Here is a 23,275-nt window from a genome sequence, read left to right on the forward strand (position 1 = left end):
TTTAAATTACAAATGTAAGTTTACTATAAATGTTCTTTCAAAACTGGATGTCTGAGAGTTGTATAAGGAATTACTTTAATTACTGTGCACAAAGCACAGTGCATACAAGTAACACATTGTTAACACCATTTTTTCAGAAAGGAAAAATGCACTGATAAAATTACCAAACAAGAAATGAACAAAATTGAGGGGCTCGAAATTTCTATCTCTTAGAATTTTAACTGGTGTTTATTCCGTTCAGGATTTTTAACGAATAACAATACGGAGTAAATGCAGCCCTATGTCTTGTATGTTGTATACTCTAATATGCAGCAATGTATAGAAATGTATGAAGTAAAAAAAACAAATAAACAAAAAAAAAACATACCTATCACATTCTTTCAGCTTTGAGGGCTAAAAGGGCTTAATTTCCAGGTCGCTGAACCTGCAGACACAGTTACTCCACCTGTCTCCTACTTCGCTCCCCCTAATGCCCCAAATGTTGCTGCGCTGTCGCCAGACATCACAAGTGTTCCCCACTGTCTCCTACTTCGCTCACCCTGGTGAACCAGGTGTCGCCGTCCTGTCGCCGGACGTCACAATTGTTCCCCCTGTTGCCTGCTTCTCTCCCCCTGGTGAATCGGACGGCACTGCGCTAGCTCCAGCTGTCGCACCTCTGCCTGCAGCTACAGCCACTGGGTCACCTGCCTGTGCTTCAGTCACCCCTGCCACCCCAGTGGCGACGCGTAGGGGGGGGCACGCCTGGTCACGTGCCCCCCCAGATTTCCAGACTTCTGCCAGGTTTTATTATTAATATATATATATATATATATATATATATATATAATATTTTTTTGTTTTGTTTTAATGTTTTTCGTAAGTGGGTAGAGAATGTGTGAGTGCGCAGTAGTTTATTTCAGACTTTCAAACCTTATTAACATAACCACACCGTTATATTTGTTCTCGCGAGAACGAGTGTCTGACCGTTCACCGTTATACTTGTTCTCGTGAGAGACACTTTTTCAGTCAGCGCGGCATTCGAAAATATGTTAAAATGGCAAAAAGACAGCTAAGTTTGGAGTTTTTTTACAACAAAAAATCTAAACCACCAACGCCAGAGACATCAACAGAAACTGAACCTGACTCTTCTGTAGTTCAGAATGTTAGCAGCAACGAGAGTGACGATAGAATTTCAAACGCTCTGGTTAGTGCGGGTGCAACTGTCGAGTCTGTCGATAAAAGAGACCCTTGCCTTGGACCGGATGCAGCTTTGGAATATATCGAAGAAGGTCCGTATCAGCCAGTAATTGATTTTCCAGCCAGTGCCTGTGGGATCAAAACCAGAAAATTCAGGCAAGTGTGGTACAATGAGTATAAATGGCTTGAATACAGTGTACGTGATGACAGAGCTTTCTGCTTTTGCTGTCGAGCATTTGGCAATGGGCCAAACAGTGACCTGGCATTTCGAGTTACTGGTTTTAAAACATGGAAGAAAGCAAATGAAAGATTTCGGGAACATTCAAAGTGTGAAGCTCATCTAGAGGCCGTTGCTAAATGGAAGGGTAGGCTGCAGTCCTGTAAAACAGGGAGTGTTGCATCCCAGCTTGACAGTCAAAAGAAAAAGAGTGGCGGACAACAGAGCATATTTAGAAACTGTAATAGAGAGTACTTTATTTTGCGCTCGCCAGGGTATACCTTTGAGGGGACACGAAGAGGGAATGGATTCCACAAATCAAGGCAATTTGCGGGAATTGATGAAACTGCGTAGTACAGACAACGAACTGATTCAACGATTTATGGTTAACCGAGAGAAATACTACACCTATCTTCACAGCTCGTGTCAGAATGACATAATCGAAATCATGGCTTCACAAGTAAACAGATTCAATCGTAAATTAAGTAAAAAAAGCTGAAGTGTTTTCCATCATTGCAGACGAAACAATGGATCTGTCAAGACACGAGCAAGTTGCTCTCATAGTGCGCTACGTAAACCAGTCATTTGAAATACAGGAGCAGTTTATTGGCTTCTACAGGACGCTGCAGACGGACGGGGCTTCACTTGCCACACTGATCAAGAGTACATTATCAGCCTTGGGACTTGATATTTCAGCTCTAAGAGGTCAATGTTATGATGGAGCCGCCAACATGAGAGGACCCTACAAAGGTGTGGCCACACGGATACTTAGCGAAAATCCTCTAGCTTACTATGTTCACTGTTATGCTCATATATTAAATCTGTGCGTAGTGGACATGGTTTCCTGCATTCCAGTTGTCCGAAATGCTTTCGGAATTCTCCAGGCTCTACGAAATTTCATTGAAGTAAGCTCAAAGAGACATGCTGTGTTTGAAAAAATTACGTCACAAAAAACGTATTCTGCGGGGCCAGCTACTCTTAAATCACTCAGCAACACTCGTTGGAACTGTCGAGTCGAGGCTATCAGAGCTGTATTGGAAAATTTTGATGAAATGGTTCAAGCTCTGAACGAAATTGCACATGGGGGTTCAAAAGCTGGAACTGAAGCTTATGCACTTCTCAGAAATGTTTTTTATGCGGAGAGTGCTAATGCAAACAAACCACCTGTCCAAATTTCTTCAATCAAAAGTCTTTACATATCAAACAGCAATGGCGATGGCTAAATCCACAGTGTCTGTACTAAAGGAAATGAGAAGTGATGATTTTGCATCCCAAACCTTTAATCACGTCAATGAACTGTGCCAGAAAAACGGTTATTCTGGCCCTTGTGTGCCACACAAACCGGTTATTCCCACAAAACTGGGAGGAGGGGTAAAGTCCTCTTTTGAAAAGCCCGAGGACTACTACAGGACTGAAATACTGTACAGCACTCTGGATACCCTTATTGAGGAGGTAGAAGACCGCTTTTCCGAGAATGACCTGTTCATTTTCAAGTCCCTTGCAGACGTTCTCTCTTCTGAGAGCCCATCAGATGAAAGTGTTGGCGCTGTTTCCACCACTTACAGTATTGATCAAGAAGATCTGAACTCTGAAATCAATTTGTTTTCCCGGATGTTCAAAGATGGCATTGCTGACAAGAGTAATGAGGAAGAGGAGCGCACCCAGCTGGAAAAAAGACTGCGATTCTTTCGTGAAATGGCACTGCGTGACACCCTTCCAAATCTGTCCAAACTCTACGTGCTTTACTTAACTATCCCAGTGACTACAGCATCAGCTGAGAGAAGCTTTTCTTCTTTGCGGCAACTGAAAACTTACCTGAGGACGACAATGACAGATGCTTGTGTTTCTAAGCTGGCAATACTACAGATTGAAAAAGGAGGACATGCTGTTAACATACTGGACGTTGTAACAAGGTTTGCAAGCAGAAAGGACCGACGCCTACAATTCTTTTGACAAGTTAAGGTTTTTAAAGCATGTACATTTGTATTGAATTTGTTATTGTCATTTACATGTGTTATTTTTTAGCTAATGGTTATTTGTCACAATAATAGGATTAGGTCATATGTTTGTTAAAGCATTTTGTATTGGGAGCCGCAAGGTGGCGTGGCTATGTTTATTATGAATGGAAAGTTAGCACGCCACAACCCAGGAAGTCGCTCTGTTTTCTTTCTGATTAAGAACACCCGCTAGTCGTCTCATTACTGTGGTGCAGTCGTCGCTGTGTTATTTTTTGGAAAACTTGCTATGTGGTTAACAAATACCCGAGAGATTTGGGGTCATTAAAACTACTTTGTCTACTGACCCTGAACACTGCATACCACCAGGAACTTTAAATTGTGCTCCCCCACTATCAACAGTTACGCGTCGCCACTGTGCCACCCCATTCCCTTAGTGAAGGTGCCGGAATGTGGACTGACCCGCTCTCGAACCCAAGACAGTCTAAAGATGGACGATGTGGGGCTTGTGGGAAAATGGTTGGGTTTTAAAGGGGGCCTTGAAATGGCCGCGTGTACTATGCACAAGGGGGAGGGTATGTGGTAGAGTAGGGGGAGGAAAGGAAATAAATGATAATGTAGTACAGGACTACATTTCCCAGAATGCCGTGGGCTGATTGGATTGAGCCAATGATGAGGGACACCTGCCTGTAAGTTAAGAAGGCAGGTGTATATAAAAGCAGGGCCAAAATGTTTGTAGAAGGGCTGTCTGCCTCTGTGTGAAACCTGTGTGAGCAAACCTTAAGTAAGGTATTGTGTCCTGTGTGTAACAAGTGTTTTTGGTTACTGGTAAACGGATTAGCTGTCTGGGTTAAATATATTTAATATATTAGCATTATATAAACCCCCTGTGTACTATAAAATGAGTTCACACCATGTGAATTCTTCTACATATGGTTTTCTCATTCTGTGGAAACACAAGATACGTATTTCAAAGCCTTCAGCTGTTTGATGATGCCGTGTGTTAACAACGGTTCTGCTTTGCAGGAGGAGGAAACGACCCCATTACATAATACTGACAGTGCCCTCATGCACTGTAGACCCTGAACAGTCTGACATAATTGGATAACTGCTAAAGTCATGGTGGTCTTCCTATTTGTTTCAGTCCCAGAAGAGCTGTCTTTATGATTCTCGAGCTGTTTAACAGAGATTCCCATCAGTATTTTAACGAGACCACCTCGCTCAAGGTGTGGCTGTCTTTGTGGGTGGTTATGGAAGTTCGATCTCCAGGCCCTGAGCACAATAAACACCCTGGTTCTCTCAGCCCGGATGAAGATTTACAGCTATGTGATTTATAGAAATTCAAGCAAATAAAAATATCCTGGAAACAAAAACCTCTGCACACTTCTCCTGTGTTATGTCTACTGAGAATTCCCAGGGCTGCTAGTGGTGGGGAAAGTCTGGAAAGACCCTTCCAGAATTTAATGTTTCCTTGACACTCTATCAACACTTGTTCTGTGAAAAAAAACCTCCTCTCTCGTGGAATAAATTGGATTATTTTATGACACCCCATGGCTCAGTTTTTTCCTTGTGTTAGCCCTTGTGCATTTACGTCCGCTCATGGTGCTCAAGAAAGCTGAGGACAGAATTAATTCCATCTTTTAGAAGGGGACACTGCAAGCTGTGTCATGTGATGCTGGCTGCGTACATCATTTCTATACAACGTTTCTAGGAAAAGGCTTACTAAGAACATTTACAAAAATGAAGAGGCCATTCGGCCTATGATTGGTCTCAGATGGGTCATAACTTATCCAAGTGATTAAGCATCAACAACATTATTATTATTGTTGTTATTATTATTATTTGTTTATTTAGCAGACGCCTTTATCCAAGGCGACTTACAGAGACTAGGGTGTGTGAACTATGCATCAGCTGCAGAATACAACTACGTCTCACCCGAAAGACGGAGCACAAGGAGGTTAAGTGACTTGCTCAGGGTCATGAGTCAGTGGCTGAGGTGGGATTTGAACCGGGGACTTCCTGGTTACAAGCCCTTTTCTTTAACCACTGGACCACACATGATTAGGTAACCCATTCCATCTCCTCACCACTCTGTGTGTGAAGATGTGTCTCCAAAGCATTAGGACAAAGTTTGTCGCCACTTAATTTCCATTTCCTCTGGTCCTGGTTTTGTACTATGCTTAAAGTATTGGTTCAGGTTAACTGTGTCAACTCCTTTTAAAATGTTAAAGACTTCTTTCACCACAAACACACCATACAACAGAAACACTCATTTTAAGTTTGCGCTGCTAAGATGGCGGTCACAATAAATAAGCGTCAGATGAAAACAAAGATAAACGCATACCTGTCAACATTGATTTTTCAAAATAAGGGAGCTTTTGTAAACTAAAATCTTAGTGGCCTGAATTCAAGTGAATACCTATGTAAGAAATTCAACAATTCCTCTGTATTTGGTAGAATGATAGACTCTGATACGATGCTCCTTCTAATTGCTTTTAAAAAGGAAAAATATTGAGCAGATGCTTCACAATTAAATTCTCTCATTACCCATGTGGTTCTTATTGCACTGTAGTTGCAGGTGGCTGATTTGGCAGCAGCCAATACTTTGTGAACAGGTCCACTGTAGTTCATTTTGACATTGTTACTTTCATCACACAACAAACCTAAAGGCTGAGTTTCCATGCACAATTCTTTGCAATGTGTGAGTCTAGGAACATGTATGCTACAGATTTGCAGAACAAGTCCCAACATGCATATGTAACTTTCTTGATCTCTGTTTTTCTTCCTTTGGCAATGAAAGATGTTCCTGAAGTGCTGGTTTTCTGAGCGTCACTGGCTTTTTTTGTGTTTTTGTGATCTCTCGTGCTTACCACAAACGTCATTCTTGCTCCCATGTCCCACCGTTAAAATCAGTCCTGCATAGTTTAGAGACAGTATGTCTTCCAACGTTTTTTACCGGATGAGGAGGGCTTACCTCACGTGCAGTCATCGTAGATGTTAGAGTATGTGAGCTTGCCTCGTACACCGAATGCAAGCCTGCCAAAGAGCTCCCCTGGGTGCTAAACCCTGCCAGGTACAGGTGGGTATTGCAGTAACCACAGACTGTACTTGACAATGTATCCATGATTTTAGAACCTGAAATGTTAGTGAGAAATTGACTTTTGTAGAAATTTAAAGGTTTGCTGCCCTAAAGTATTTAATAGTTTTGAGCTGAAAAAAGAAATTAGATTGATATATCGCTTGCAAAGAAAATACGCTGCAAAGAAATTAACTTCACCCTCTGCCTGCGATCTGCTGGCAAAACAATTCAATTAGGCCAACAAGCTGACATTAATTTTATTTTCAAAGAAGAGCACCATTGTAGCTGAATCTAGTCTCTAGGACTGGTTCTTCCTTCCCATCCCCCAAGTGCAGTAGTGCCTTAGTACTCTGAACAATGTCGTAGAAGGAAGGTACATTGTGATTTAATCAGAGGATTAGTAAAGTCTGCAAGAGAGGAGTGTTCACTGAAGCTTGTAACGTAGCTGGCTGCTTAAGCATGCAGCAGTGTTGTGAGAATCTATAATCAGTAGCTGCTTGCACGTCATTGTTATTAATGCAGGGGCTGATGCTCATTGCTGACGGGACTGTGGCGCATTTCCTTTGCACTCAGAAAGGGACTGCTCTCTTGTGAATAGCCAGGTTGGATGATGTTGTGCTCCTGTGTATTATCTCCTGTCCATTCTAACAGCGGTTGAGATGGCTCGTTGTCATGACAACAAACGACTGGTGAGGTGTTTACTTACGAGATCTGATCAAGGATTTGAAGCCTGCTTTGTTTGATAGTTGCTGTCCGAGAGGCTCGGGAGAGTAGCATTATTCTCCTATTAGCCATTATTATTTGTGAAGTCCAGTAGGCTATGCAGGATGTCTTCTCATGAGCTGGATGTTTTAACAGGGATTTCTTAGTTCAGTAATGGCAGGAGCATTTCAGCCACATACACCTGTGCGTAACAGAGCTACTGAGACAGTGGCTTGCTGTGGGATTAAAAGAGTTAGCTAGGAGACCTGGAGGAGGCTACTGAATGGCATGGTAATTATTATTATTGTTATTATTAATGTTGTTGAAATACAGTACATTACACAGGCGTTTTGATTCATGCAGGAATCTGTGTTTTGAGTTTCATTGCTATTCATCATTGCTCATATTCTTTGTTCAGAAATAACTGTTTATCATGAATCAATTCAGATTGCTTTTGATACATTGTCCTGTGTGTTTCTTAGCCATTCTGCACCAGCACTGGTGGAGCAGTGAGACTGGGTTCCTTCCTCAAACCCATGCAGGTGTTTTATATTCAGCACAGTAATACAGTGGGTCAGCATAATGCGTAAAATATGCTTACTGAGATAGAAGTGCGCTAGTCTATGGGCTTCAGACCAGTTCAAACCCATCCTATTCAGTAGAATTGTGGTGGCTTCAATTTAACATACACCTAGGGTGTTTGTTATTGGGAGTGTAAATCAAATCCAGTATTTAATACTTAATTCCTGTTCAGAACAATACAGAGGGCTCCTCTTAAACAGCAGTCGATATGAAAAATGTACAGTTGATACACTAATGTCATGATAAGTATATGCAGATCACAATACGAATCGTGATATGATATGTACAGTATCACGATGATGGATAATAAGATCAAATGATCATTTAATGATGGACTGTTTTGTTCAAAGATTAAAATAAAATAGTTGGAGAGTATGTATTCATACCAACTCTAAAACACACTGGTGAACTACAATGAGCTTTGTTGTGCTTTTTGCAAATGATACAAACCTCCTATTAGGATACGATATATCCTGTACAGATTCAGCCTTGAAGAATTGTTACACCGCTAATGGACACAATAAAAACTGTGCTCATTCTGTACAGAGGGTGTTATGTAATATAATTTTGACACCAATTTAAGTTAATCTTAAGATTCTTTCTTTTCTTCTCATTTTAGGAAGAATGCAAACAAATTTTGGCTCGCCAGAAGTCCAACTCGCAGTCCGATTCTCACGACGATGAGATTTCACCTCCGCCCCCCAATCCTGTAGTGAAGGCCCGTCGCAGAAGAGGGGGGGTCAGTGCTGAGGTGTACACTGAAGAAGATGCCGTGTCCTACGTGAGAAAGGTAACCTGCATTCACGTGGCCCGCTGCTTGGTAATGTAATTGGTCATGACAATTTGGAGTAAATTGCTTTGAGAATCTAGCACAGAATCGTGTATTGCTGTGAACAATTGCCCAACAAGGGTTGTTGCTTATAATACATATTTAAAAATTGTCAAGAATATTTGTGTTCAGAAAGAAACACGATGTCAAGTTTGAGTTTGGAGTTGCATTACGGTATGAGATAATCTGTTTAGCTGCATTTTTTTCAAGGTTATCACAGATGTCATGGTTTTTGTGAAATGTACCCATTGCCTTGTAATATTATTATTATTATTATTTATTTCTTAGCAGACGCCCTTATCCAGGGCGACTTACAATTGTTACAAGATATCACATTATACATTATTTCACATTATACAGATATCACATTATTTTTACATGCAATTACCCATTTATACAGTTGGGTTTTTACTGGAGCAATCTAGGTAAAGTACCTTGCTCAAGGGTACAACAGCAGTGTCCCCCACTGGGGATTGAACCCACAACCCTCCGGTCAAGAGTCCAGAGCCCTAACCACTACTCCACACTGCTGCCCCTGATATGTAGTTCCCTGTGCAAGTTCAATATGCAAACATTTTTAATGAACAGTCCGTCTCATGTGCTGTGGTGCCACAAATATGATCCACTTACTTGCAGTGCAGAATGGCTGGGTATGACATTTTCTCTCAAAAATAGGTTTCTGGATAAGGGCTGCCAAGGACAGCACTACATTGAATATTGTACAAGTCTTGTTAGTCACCACTCAGGAAAAAACATTTTCTAGGTAAAATAGAGAACAAATGCTGCACTGAGTTCCCTTTCAAATATGAAATGTAACCATTACCTAATGGGTGTTTGCCTAAAGACCCGAAACCTGAATAGATATATCAGAGCTGCGCACTAGTGCCTGTGACGCAGTCATGCCTGCCCCCCGAGGGCATAAGAAGACCTGCATTCACAGATATCGGCATCATTTTTCCTTTGAGGACTGATCCTGACGGGAGAGCCATAGACAGTGTATTACTTGTTGTTTGGGTATTGCACTAATTAATGCGACAATTATTGACGTTGTATTGGTTTACTAATTACACATAATTTCACACAGCCTGTTTATTACGTCCCGCAGCGGCCTTGTGCCCCATGTGAAGCCGGTAGCTCGTGTTGCCCCTTACCAGGGACCAAGCAACTTGAGTCGGCTGACGTGTGCTCTCCTTACAGGCCTCTTGGCTCCGGTTGGAGTTAAAAAATTAAGTTTTGTTTTTGTAAACCAATATTATTATTTTGTGAAGTGTAATTGTATTATTACTGTTTTCTGTGAGTCAGACGCTATACAGGTGGGCATCCCAGTGTACTGCTTCTTGCGGTAAATGAACCGAGTAGACCTGTAAGTCACCGACCCGCTCCATTCCTGACCCGATACCCGTACTGAACAGGGAACGAGGTTACTGCACTGGTACATACCGTACCGACCCAGTGCAAGTCACTGAACTGAACGATTACCGTTCCAGTACCGCTCCGATTCACGTACTGTACTGAGTGTACCATACCGACCTGGCGCTAAGATGGTACTGAACTGATCCAGTACCGCCCAGTTCCATCCCAGTATCGTACCGCAGGTGTTGGCAACCTCAATGTAACGACAGCGGCCCACAAAATGGCTTGTGGGCCGTCACTGACAAAACTGAACAATGTTTAACTCAATTGTCAGATTGTAATATTTACACAATACCAACAAACTTACAGAAACATACTGGACAAAGCATGGAGCATAATTATACTGTATTTATTAAAATAAAAAAAGGAAAGTCTTTGAACAAAGACATTACCGTTATACCGCTGCTGTCGTCTTTTCAGTCAACAATATGAAACCACACAGAATTTACAATGTAAAACCACACAGAATTCAAACAGTGCTTAACACTAATCTGTGCAACAGCAAAAATAAATAACTATTTAAATGGGTTTCATTTACATTTACTAGCTGCCTATTACTTCTGTCTTTCTCAAAGAAAAAAAAAACTACAACGAAAAATAAGTGCGCAAATAGTATTTTGAAGGTACGTGGATTTCCACCAAAAGCAGCCATAGCACACAAATGCAGGTTTAATCCATTTCTATTTAACATCACATGTGGTAATTAAATTGTACATTTTGCAAGGGTAAAAAAAAAATTCTCTTTACAAATTAAAACAAACAATTTATTTAATTTGGCCAACTTCACCTCTGTCATTCTGCTGGCTCGGTTACTGCATACGCATTGATTACATACATCCATGTGACCTTGGCTGCGTGCCTTGGAACTGTTGCCTAGCAACCATTGACAGACTGCGTGCGGTGTGTGAGAAAATCACTCCAGCAACAACAACACAGAAGCTGGCTGTGCAAGTGCCGAGGCGGTGGATCTAATTAATTAATGTTTTTTTTAAATGTAATACATTGGTAAAGAAACTCAGAGGGGCCATCACCAAACCTCAAATGGGCCGCCATTGGCCCACGGGCCGCCGCTTGCCGACCCCTGCCGTATTGTATTGACTTGGTGCAAAGTCACCAAAACGGTTCCTGACCGCGATACCATCCCTGGTCCAGTGCCAGAGGACTTGGTTCAGGTCTTGACCTGCCCTGTTACAGTTTGTATAGTACTGTACACTGCGTCTGTCCTGTTACATTACTGTACAGCGGCATTGCTGCTTAAGCAACGGGTCCAGCCTGTGTAACCCCACTTTGGAGTTTTTACAGTGCTGTACACTACTGTACCAACCCGGTGCTACAGGCACCGAACCGGTACCAAACTGACCTCGTACTGTCCCGGTTCCGACCTGCTACCAGTCTGGTACCAAGCAGGTCTTGTTGACAGCCCCATTGCTGTCTTTAGCAGCTGAGATAGCAACTGTACATTCTTACTGTACATTGCTTGCTATTTGCATAATGCCTGGGTTTTATTACTGGGCCAGCAGCCTCAGGGACTGTCACAGCCAGCTGCGCCTGCGGTCAGAGGTGTTATTCAGAACCGGCCCGAGGCTACTCTCCACGGAGGCTATAAGAAGTTTAGCCACCCGACGCAGAGGTAAGAACCTCAGGCCAAGCTACGCCGTGAGCAGCTGCCACAGGCCCAGGGCCTCTTCTCAGGGAGCCATCTGGAGTATTGGTGCCTGTGCAACACAGATATCAGGGTGCTTATTACTGTTCAGACCAGCTGCTCACTGCAGTTCAAGCATGGTCCCCCTCCCTTTCGGGGCGTGACTGCAGCATCAGTCACGGACCCACAGGACGCCGCTGTGGTGTCTCAGGAGGTAGCAGCTGTGCTGCATTAACAGGCTATTCGTATGGTACACCCCCTCCAGCTGGAGGACAGGTTCTTTTTCATGCCAAGATGGATGGGGGCCAATCGTCAGGCAGGTCCGCCTGTACCTGAAGCAACAATCAGGCCAGTCGACTGGTTCACCACAGTTGACCTCAAAGATGCTTATTCCATATGCGGTATCGGAGTACTCTGTTATGTGGATGACTCATTTGTGCGCAGTCTCCAGCTCAGGCAGACACTCACACATAACTGGTCACCGGCCACCTTCAATGGTTGGGTCTTATGGTGAATCATGTGAAGAGCCAGCTCATGCCTTCTAAGACAGCCCCCTATCTAGGAGTGTGCTTGGACTCCAGGTCCAAGCTGTCCACTCTGTCGGACGGCAGAGTGCAGAGAATAGCTGCCGGATTAGAGCTATTTCAGCTTAACAGAGTGGTAATGACATTCCAGAACTTCTGGGCTTGATGGCAGCAGCTTCTCAGACCTTACCTTTGGGTCTCCTGCGCATGCGCCCTCCGCAAGCCTGGGTTAACAACAGGGCTTTTTCAGCTCGCATTGAACCGCAACCGCCTATTGATGGTGCTTCGTCACTGTCTAAAGGCACTGTCTTGGTGCAAACAGCCTGACCATCTGTGCCTCAGTGTAGTGTTGGGCAGTGTCACCAGAAGGGCCGTCATCTACATGGACGTGTCCAGCTTGGGCTGGGGTACATGTAGAGTGGCATGGGGGTGCAGGAGGTGTGTAACTCCCCCCTTGGCACGGTCGCCACATAAATGTTTTGGATCTGCAGGCAGTTTAACTAGCCTTGCAGCATTTGTTGTAGGAGGTTCGAGGGAGGCATCTGCAGCAGACCTCCTCTCAAGGAGGGTCCCAGTGCCTCAGAGTGGAGACGAACCCCAAGGTGGTAGCTCATTTAGGAGAGATTCGGGAGAGCAGAGATATATCTCTTGCCTCCCAGGAATCAACCCACTGTCCCCTCTGGCTCTCCATAATAGGAGGCGGGGACCCGCTGGCGGTAGATGCCTTGGCACACCAGTGGCCGAGGCAACTGTTATATGCCTTCCCAGCGCTCACCTTGCTCCCCATGTGTCTGGAGACAATCTGGCAGTACCGGGCCAAGGTGCTTAGCCCCTTACTGGCCCAGGGGACTCTGGTTTAAACCCTGAGGCAGCTCCTGAATGGCCAGCCGTGGAGATCTTATGGCTTACCGACCCATCAAGCCTGTAGCTCTGGGTCTGGCCCTTGAATGGCTGCATTGAACTGCCTGGGTCTGTCCACTAGGGTTTTTGACACCTTACAAAATGCCACAGTAGTGTCCACATGTTCCCAGTACGGGTACAAGTGGAGCGTCTTACAAATGTGGTGTCTGCCTCATGGGTTAGACCCCATGACTTGTCCCATGGCAGTAATACTGCAATTTCTGCAGGACCTTGCCATGTCAAAATTGACTTGGTCTCCCCAGGAGCTCAGTTTTCTGCGGGGTAATTGTTTTAAAGGGGTTCGCTGGAGGTTAAACGTGGTGCTCAGTGCACTCTTAACGCCTCAATTTGAGAACTCCACTCACCCCCCCCCCCCCCCCCCAGAGCAGGGTTTCAGTTCAGAACCCCCAACCCCCCCCCCCTTCCCACACACACACACAGGGTTAGAGTTCAGAACGCCACTCCCCACACACATACACAAACATATACACACACACACACACACACACACACAGAGCGGGGTTAGAATTCAGAACTCCACTCTAGGTAAAGTACATTGCTCAAGGGTACAGCAGCAGTGTCCCCCACCTGGGATTGAACCAGCAACCCTGCGGTCAAGAGTCCAGAGCCCTAACCACTACTCCACACTGCTGCCCCACTTGCACTTCATTTCATATTGCGGTTCAAAAATAAAAATATCTTTTAGACAGGCTATTCATAGAGAAGTGTACTGATTCTTCAGTGTATAATACTAAAAGCAGCCTCGCTAGCAACACTTCTTACAAAATAATGCAAAATTAGGCAGCGGTACTGTGAGAAGTTTGTCAACAATAAAAAGAAATATATAAACAAAGAAAATCAACTTTTTAGTCTTCCAGGCCATAGGCTGGGAAGCCTATTGTCATTGCTGGGATTATTCTTCTTATTTTTGCTTGAAAACTCACCAGATTCGGTAGGTTTGTAGATGCTTATGGGAAGATAGAAAATGCTAAAGAAGTTTGGTTTGGCCACCATATTGGATTGAAAAAAAACATTTTGCATAAATGTAAAAATTCGTCTTTCGAAAATGACTTACTGCAGAGTGCTGAAAGTTGGTATAGTTGTTGAGGGATAGTCCAAGATCAACTGGTGTTTGTAAGAAGCTGATAGGTTGTGTGGTATGGCAGACACTGCAGCACCGGCTCTAACAGCATGCCTACACAATGTGACTGCTACTGACTGACACTGCAGCACCGGCTCTAACAGTATGCCTACACAATGTGACTGCTACTGACTGACACTGCAGCACCGGCTCTAACAGCATGCCTACACAATGTGACTGCTACTGACTGACACTGCAGCACCGGCTCTAACAGCATGCCTACACAATGTGACTGCTACTGACTGACACTGCAGCACTGGCTCTAACAGCATGCCTACACAATGTGACTGCTACTGACTGACACTGCAGCACCGGCTCTAACAGCATGCCTACACAATGTGACTGCTACTGACTGACACTGCAGCACCGGCTCTAACAGCATGCCTACACAATGTGACTGCTACTGACTGACACTGCAGCACCGGCTCTAACAGCATGCCTACACAATGTGACTGCTACTGACTGACACTGCAGCACCGGCTCTAACAGCATGCCTACACAATGTGACTGCTACTGACTGACACTACAGCACCGGCTCTAACAGTATGCCTACACAATGTGACTGCTACTAACTACTAACTTTGCTTTTGTGACCAGGACAGTGATATTTTGAAATTTACCTATTTCCAATGAGAAAACGGGCGAATTTGTGTCTTTTCGTTCACATAAAGTCAGAAAAAAACAACATATGAATCCAAATTAACATGTATTTATACTAAAGTAATTCAAAAATGACTACAAAAGATTTAGAAGTGAGTAGTTTTTCGAGATTTACGATTATACTGTAAATCACTTTCACGAATCAGCCCCCAAATGTAGTCTCCCATCATGTTCTCGTTATACTGTCCTTGGTAGCGGCGTTCAAAGTCCAGTACATCCTGGTGGAAGCGCTCGCCTTGCTCCTCAGAGTACGCTCCCATGTTCTCCTTGAATTTATCAAGATGAGCATCAAGGATATGGACTTTGAGGGACATCCTACAGCCCATTGTGCCGTAGTTCTTCACCAGAGTCTCAACCAGCTCCACATAGTTTTCGGCCTTGTGATTGCCCAGGAAGCCCCGAACCACTGCGACAAAGCTGTTCCAAGCCGCTTTCTCTTTACTAGTGAGCTTCTTGGGGAATTCATTGCACTCCAGGATCTTCTTTTAACTGTGGTCCGACGAAGACACTGGCTTTGACCTTTGCCTCAGACAGCTTAGGGAAGAAGTCTTGAAGGTACTTGAAGGCTGCCGACTCCTTATCTAGAGCTCTGACAAATTGTTTCATAAGGCCCAATTTGATGTGCAGTGGTTGCATCAGCACCTTCCGGGGGTCCACCAGTGGCTCCCACTTGACGTTGTTCCTCCCCACAGAGCACTCGGTCCGCTGTGGCCAGTCCCACCTGTGGTAGTGCGCCTTGGTGTCCCTGCTGTCCCAAAGGCAAAGATAGCAGGGAAACTTGGTAAAACCGCCTTGAAGACCCATCAGGAATGCCACCATTTTGAAGTCTCCTATGACCTCCAAGCCGTACTCATCATACTTCAAGGCGTCCAGCAAGGTCTTGATGCTGTTGTAATCCTCTTTGAGGTGCACCGAGTGAGCCAGGGGAAGAGACAGGTACTTGTTACCATTATGGAGCAGCACGGCTTTGAGGCTCCTGGATGAGCTGTCAATGAAGAGGCGCCACTCATTCTGGTTACAGGCGATTCCGATTGCCTCGAACAGACTGGTCACATTGTGGCAGAAGCAGAGCCCATCTTGACGGTTGAAGAAGCTGGAAAAAGGTTGGTGACGCTTCCTCTGATCTGCGACTTGCACACTTTCATCCAACAAGTTCCACTGCTTGAGCCTAGACGTCAAAAGCTCGGCATTGGACTTGGTGAGACCAAGATCTCTAATCAAGTCGTTGAGGTCTTTTTGGTTGGGGTAGTATGGGTTTCTCTCCTCAGCTCCACCTCTGAAATTGTCATCTGGATCTACAACGTCTTCCTCGCTCTCTGACTTGCTGCTCTCTTCTAAAGACGGCTGCTCTCTCTCCGGAGGAGTGGGTACGGGGAGCTCATGGCAGTGTGGCACCGGGGCGATGGATGAAGGAAGGTCCGGATACGTGATAGCAGGTGCATTCTTGCTAGTCCGACGTTTGGAAGGGTCCACCATGCAGAAGTAGCAGTTGCTTGAGTGGTCAGTGGGTTCCCGCCAAATTCTTGGGATAGCGAACTTCATGGCTCTCTTATCCCCTCTGTACCATCCTACAAAAATACATTTATTTCACCCATGACTAATGTGTAAGAGATTCTCGCAACATTTTTCATATATGATATATTTTTTCAATAACATTGAAAATTTTAAAACATTTTAAAATTAAAAACTTTTACAATTTTAAAAATTTTAACAAATTTTATAACCTAAAATTCCAAGCAACAATTGTCCATCTTACCTTCCAGAGTTTTTTTGCAGTGCTCGCAGGTGAAATGAGGTGCCCAGGGTTTGTCTTGAAATATGCCTTGTAGGCCTCACACATCTTAGCAGATGCTTCCACGGAGTACTTTTTCGCTCTTGTCTTGATAAATTGGCCGCAGACATAGCAAAATGCGTCTGCCGGATGCTTGCAGCCTCTTGATGCCATCTCAGAAAAATGCAGATATGTATCCACTTAGGCAGCTGGAACTAAACTGAACTGGTGGGCTTAAGGCCCCTGTATTTATACTACTATTTATATTACTGGAAAGTTCTAGAAAGTTCTAGAAGTTACTCCAAGTTTACTCAGCACTGAATCTATCTGGAATGTTCTGGAAAATAGGTAAATTTCAAAATATCACTGTCCTGGTCACAAAAGCAAAGTTTGTGGGGAATAATAGCCATTTTCTATACTTTTGAGGCATAAGCAATTAGGAAATAACACTTACTACCCAGGAACCAAAAAAAAAAAAAAATTTGTTACACGGTGTGATCATTTGCCAACCTTCAGTTTTAAAACATAGTTATGGTCCACTAACATAACAGTTTAAATGGTGAAGCCCATAGCTAGACTGCCTCTCCCCATGTAGAGATACAGTGCCATATTTTCAAAACGTTTACTCTGTAATATAATGGAGGTAATAGAGTATTTACTTTCAATGGAAATGTCAAACAGTAAAAAGAAAAGATGTCGGAGTATATAATATTTAACTTCTATTCCAAAATATAATGTTTTTAACAGCACTGAAAAAAAGACACTGACAGCTGTGAAAATGCGATTTAGTAAACAGTACCCCTATGAAATGTACCTTTTTATGACTTTGGTCTGGACACTTGGCACTTCTTTTCTGGCACACTTGATAAAAATGTCATTACGTGTTCTAATTCTGCAACTTTTCCACATAATGCCTGTTGATGCAGAATCCAGTGTAAGAAAATTGGTACTTCTGCGTTACTTTCTTTAATTTTTTCCAGCACTCTTGATAGCCAGTCGACTCTTTGTGGTGCACCCTCTGTTGTAATCCCAGTTAGTTTCTTCCAAGGTAATTTTGCATTTTCCATGGCTTCTTGAAGTAAAAAAAATAAAATAAAAAAAAAATAAAAGTTCTTTCCTGTGGTTGTGTTGTTCATGGCATCCACAGCACTTTCATTTTTTTCTTCTCATTTTCAGAAAAACCTTTCGTTGAGACTCCATATGTTGCTTTGTGCAGCATGTCATAGTGACGACGGATTTTGTAATCTTTCATAACTGGAACCATTGCACTGCAAATCAGACATATTGCCTTGCTGTCAAAATTATTCATTGAACAAATAATCATCTGGCTGACGATTTTGGAATCTTCTATTTTTGATCACATCATGTCCCTTTTAAACATATTTTGAGCTGATTCGCTTTCTTAATCAAACTCTAATTATTAAAGGACGTTGCTTCTGTTTACCCTTGTATACCTTGTTTAAGTTGACAAACAACGTGCATTGTTCTGACCTGATTCTGTTTGAACCTGCATTTCATTCTGGCTTCAGTCTAATCATTGCTGAATTCAGCTTATTAACTTCCATTGCATTAGTTTCTAGTGTGTTTTGTTTTCTCCCGCTAATTTAAACAATGTTTTACTTATCAAATATGCAATTGAATGACTTAACAACTATTAATTAAGGTTTGAGGGAGGTAGAGAGCTGGAAAATAAAAACCAAAATCATGGAACACTGTGTGTAATATATATATATATATATATATATATATATATATATATATATATATATATATATATATATATATAAATATTAATTAAAGGAGAAAGGGGAAATTATTATTATTTTTTTTTATAAATCAGGCAAGGAATACATGTTAAAATGAAAAGGTAAGCAGTGCAGTTTCACTTTTACGTTGACGCTGCCTGTTCCCTGCTGAGTGCTGTGTCTGTTGATCGCTCATTTTCAGTCAATGTAAGCAACCTTCACAATAAGCTATTGACCAAAAGATAGAACTCGCCACAGACCACCTTCATCGGTTGGGCCTGTTGGTGAATCTTGCAAAGAGCCAGCTCAACCCTTGCAGACAGCCTCCTATTTGGGAGTGCACCTGGACTCCAGGTCCATGATGTCCACTCTGTCGGACGACAAGGTGCACAGAAAGGCCACTTGTCTAAAGCTTTTTCAGCTTAACAGAAAGCTCACAGTATTGACATTCCAGAGGCTTCTGGGCTTGATGGCAGCAGCTTCTTAGACCCTTACTTGGGTCTCCTGCTCATGCGCCCTCTCCAAGCCTGGTTCAACAGCAGGGTTTTTCAGCCCACGTTGAATCGTGGCTGCCTGGTAACAATGGACACAGCCTGCCCAGTGTCAAGTAGCCTGCAAGCTGTTGCTCTGGGTACATGATCACCTCCTTGCCCTGCGAGCAGTACACCTGCCCGGGGTGATAAACTGAGCGGTGGACCTTCTCATGGGGAGTTCCCCGTGCCTCAGAATGTAGGCTTCACTTGGATGTGGTAAGCCTCATTTGGCAGCGATTCGGGAGAGCAAGATAGACTTCTTTGCCTCCCAGGAACTGACCCATTGTCCCTGCTGGTTCTCCATAACAGGAGCTGAGGACCCACTGGCGATTTAGAAGCCTTGGCACACCATTGACTGAGACAGCTGCTATATGCCTTTCCACCACTCGCCATGCTCCTGCTGTGTCTGGGGAAAAAATCAGACAGGACCAGGCCAGGGTGCTATTAGTAGCTCCTTACAGGCCCAGGAGACTCTGGTTTCAGCTCTGATGCAGCTCCTGAGCAGTTTTCTCCCCAATTTGGAAAGCCCAATTGTTATTTGTATCCCGGTTCACCGCTGCAACCACCTGGCGACTCAGGAAATGGAGGCTGGAACACGTGGAACTCCTGCCAATCTGTCATTTTTCGCACTGCGGATCCACAGCGAGGCCACCAGACCTATAGTGCCGGAGGACAACACAGATCTGATGGCTCCACTGCAGAACTGCAGGCGCCCTATCGGCCACATGGGTCGCTGGTGCATGGTGAGCCGTGGATTCCCCTGCTGACCTAAGCCCTCCCTACCCGGGCGGTGCTCGGTCTATTGTGCACCGCCCCCTAGGAACCCCTGGTCACGGTCGGCAGTGACATAGCCTGGATTCGAACCTGCGATCTCCAGGTTAAAGAGCGCATCCTGCGCTCCACGCGGAGCGTCTTTTACTGGATGCGCCACTCGGGAGCCCCCAGTCTGGGGCTTTATTACAGGGTTATTGACACCCTGCCAAATGCCAGAGCAGCGTCCTTGAGTTCCCGGTATGGATACAAGTGGGACGTTTTTCAGACGTGGTGCTTACCTAGGGCTTTGACCCCACTACCTGTCCCATGGCAGTTATACTACAATTTTGGCAGGTCCTGTTTGATGAAGGGAAATCCTCCTCTGCAAATGTCTATTTCACATCTATTTCAGCTTGCCATATCAAAATTGATTCAGTCTCCCCAGGAGCTCAGCTTCCTGGCGGGGCAAAACAATGTGAAAGTGGTTAGGTGGTTTTGGCCACCTAATGAAGGACATTTGTTCTGCCCTGGAGGTTAAACGTGGTGCTCAATGCACTCTTGAAGCCTCCGATTTGAGCCCATGCATTCAGCTGAGCTCAAGTATTATCGCTCAAGTGACTGTTTGCTTGCTAACACCTTCACAAAGCAGGTGAGCGAAATGCAGTGTTTCTCCTTAGTGAGAACCTGTTTCATTTTTACAGAGGCCAGGACAGGGGTTATGCTCTGTACCAATCCTGCCTTTTGCAGAACACTATCTCGGCATCCCATATCAACCAGTCTATGGATTTTTGGAGGCTTCTTTCCACCTCCTTCCAGTCTGACAGCTGCAGCTCCATACGCTGTGCCCAGCGCGGGCCCTGGCATGCTATGTTGAGAGAAAAGTTGGAGGCAGTCTTGACGATGTGTTGTCTGCTCTGGAACTAAGTCCCATGGTCAAGCCCTGTCTTGGCAGAGGCTGTCCAAATGGATAGGAGACGCATGCAGGACTGCCTGTGAGCTTTGTGGGCTTTATTCCAGGGTGCATCTGTCAATGAAATTTGCAATACAGCGTTTGGGCTACTCCCCTTACCTTTACTAGGTTCTACAGACTTAGGTTGTGGATCCACAAAACCCTGGCTTTGGAACTAGAGTATTAAGTGTGATGTCCTGGTCAACCCTTACAAATAGACATAGAGGTGTTTCTCCCTCAATTTTTTAGCCCTAGCTACTTGTTACTGGGGTTCCTAATGGTAATGCGCAAGGTGGCCTTGGGCTTGTAAGCTTGTTGCATTCCAGTTGGTTTGCAATATTGCCTTGCGACGGCTTTGGTATTCATACCCATTAGGTAATGGTTACATTTCATACTTGATAGGGAACGTTAGATTATTATCATAACCCTGGTTCCCTGAAATAGAAATGTAACCATTAACTTTCGAGGTCACTGCGTTATTATTGTAGCAGTCTTGAAGGAAAAATGATGACGATGTCTGTGTCAGCAGTCGTTTTATGCCCTAGGGGTTACACGCACAAGAAAAAGCCCTACCTCCTGTGTTTCTTTTGTTGACCCTAAGAATAACCAGCAGCCATGCATCCTGTAAGTGGGGTGGAGATACCACAGTATTTTGTGAGCCTCTGAAAAATAAATGGTGAAAAGAAGCAAGCCGAGATATAACTAAATTGTACCTGGATGGTCTTTGATTTTCGACTCCATTATAGACACAAAACTGAAATGTCTGTCATAGCCCCCACTTGAAACAATGTTTGATCAATTTCTTACAGGTAATACCAAAGGACTACAAAACTATGACTGCTCTGGCCAAGGCAATTTCCAAGAATGTACTCTTTGCACATCTTGATGACAACGAAAGAAGGTAAGAACATTTCAGGTTTGACGCTATCCCACCATTTTTGCTCGCATCTAATTACGGGTGAAGTGACACGTATGACGAAGTGCAGGTCGCAGAACGCTATGTATCACAATACATGTGATGATCCTGATTGGCAACTATAAGATCAAATGATCATTTAAAATGAGTTTGGTCTTGTACAAACAAACAGTATGTGCCTCTATTACGATAAAGTGTATCATGAAAAGAAAGTTTCATCGACACATAAGGAATCGGTACACTCCTACATCTGATGATCATAAGCTGTAAGGTGAACATGACAGCACCCATCAAAACTCTTCCTTGTGTTTTAACACTTGTTGCAATTGTTGTTTTTGTAAAATGTGCACGTGGTTGTTTCGTTAGTCCCTCAGCGGCCTTGTGCCTCGCGCGAAGCCAGCAGCTCTGTTGCCCCTTCCCCGGGATCGCACGCCTTAAGTCGGCTACTTTAAGCTGCTGACTTCGGTTGAAGCGTAAAATAAAACAAAATAATTTGTTATAAAAATATATATATTAAAATAACAGTAATTGTTTGGTTACTGTTTTGTGCGAGAAATTTTTTCTCTCTGTTGTGCTGGGCTCAGATGACCCGCGTTAGACCGTGACGCTTGCGCTGGGTCAACCTGCTTGCAGTTTTTTCCCCACAGTGTCTTGTTGCCACATTAAGATCTGCTTGCAGAATTATTGTGAAGACTGTTAGGGCTCTAGCAGTAGACTTTCCTCAGGTTGGTTAGCCAAAAAGCGTTATAGGTGGGCATCTCTATTTCGCTCCTGTGGTAACTGTAGGTCCCAGCTCTTCTCCGGGTCTGACCTGCTTGCAGTCCTTCCTGCAGTGTATTGATGCCGCTCTGGTCTCTGCTTGCAGTGCCACAGTGAAGGCTGTCACAGCTTGACAGCAGGTTTCCTCCAATCTTAGGGCTGTGTTGTGTTAAGCCAGAAGCTCTTCAGGTGGATATCCCTGCATATTGCTTCCTCATTAACTGGAGGTCACTGATCTACCACCGTTCTTAGTGAACAAGGTTACTGTAACGATAGTGTACCGTGCTCTGCACTGTATTTTGTACTGTGAACCGTACCGTACCATTGCACTGTACCGTGCACTATACCATACCGTACCGTACCAGGGGTACTGTGCTCTGTACACCGTATCATACAGTTTGCACTGTACTGTGTGTACCGTGCATTGGGTACTAGTAATATATGCTATACTGTTATAGCAGTTACAGCTGATGGTCATTTGCATTGCACACTACTGCAATTACATTCTTGCATGTATGCAAGATGGGTCTCCCCATGGAGGACAGGCATGGCAGGTGCGCTGCCTTTCTACTACACCGGCTCAAAGATCAGTGGATCGAAAACTGGTGAAAAACTTTTTTAAAGTTTTTATTATTAATTATACTTTTTACATAATTTATTAGTTTTTGTTCATGAGTGCGAACAGCCAAAATACTAACAGTATATTACATTTTATATATTAAATATTTCAATGGTTTTAGTAAAATTAAACTTGCTTTAAACTAACTATTACGTTTCACTGAGAGAGATGGTACAGCTATGGCCACAACTTTTGCATCACTTACATTTTTATTTGGATTGAGACCATTAGGAGGGGGGGGGGGACGGGGACACAGCCTAGATTAACATAATCTAGATGTTTTATTTAACATCATGTAATCAAAGAAACTGCAGAACGATATCGCAAAAGTCTACCGGAAGCCATAATAGTATCACAGTCGTATTTAAGGCAATGGGCACAGACAAACAACAGCCAATCACGGGGGAGAC

At 43.8% G+C, this 23,275-nt stretch overlaps 1 protein-coding gene across 4 annotated transcripts in view; it reads left to right on the forward strand.

The window, feature by feature from the left end:
- LOC117418461 (cAMP-dependent protein kinase type I-beta regulatory subunit) overlaps positions 1-23,275 on the forward strand; it is a 120,168-nt gene that overhangs the window by 22,516 nt on the left and 74,377 nt on the right. For 2 of the 4 annotated variants that reach the window (XM_034031545.3, XM_034031546.3), the window contains exons 3-4: positions 8,331-8,501; positions 21,381-21,472. In XM_034031545.3, the coding sequence (XP_033887436.1) occupies positions 8,331-8,501; positions 21,381-21,472 (263 nt within the window). Of the gene's footprint in view, positions 1-6,962; positions 7,117-7,183; positions 7,421-8,330; positions 8,502-21,380; positions 21,473-23,275 lie in introns of those variants that run through there. The other 2 variants (XM_034031547.3, XM_034031548.3) reach the window with 2 other exon arrangements.

This window comes from Acipenser ruthenus, chromosome 13 (assembly GCF_902713425.1).
Source record: "Acipenser ruthenus chromosome 13, fAciRut3.2 maternal haplotype, whole genome shotgun sequence".
Lineage (NCBI taxonomy): Eukaryota > Metazoa > Chordata > Actinopteri > Acipenseriformes > Acipenseridae > Acipenser > Acipenser ruthenus.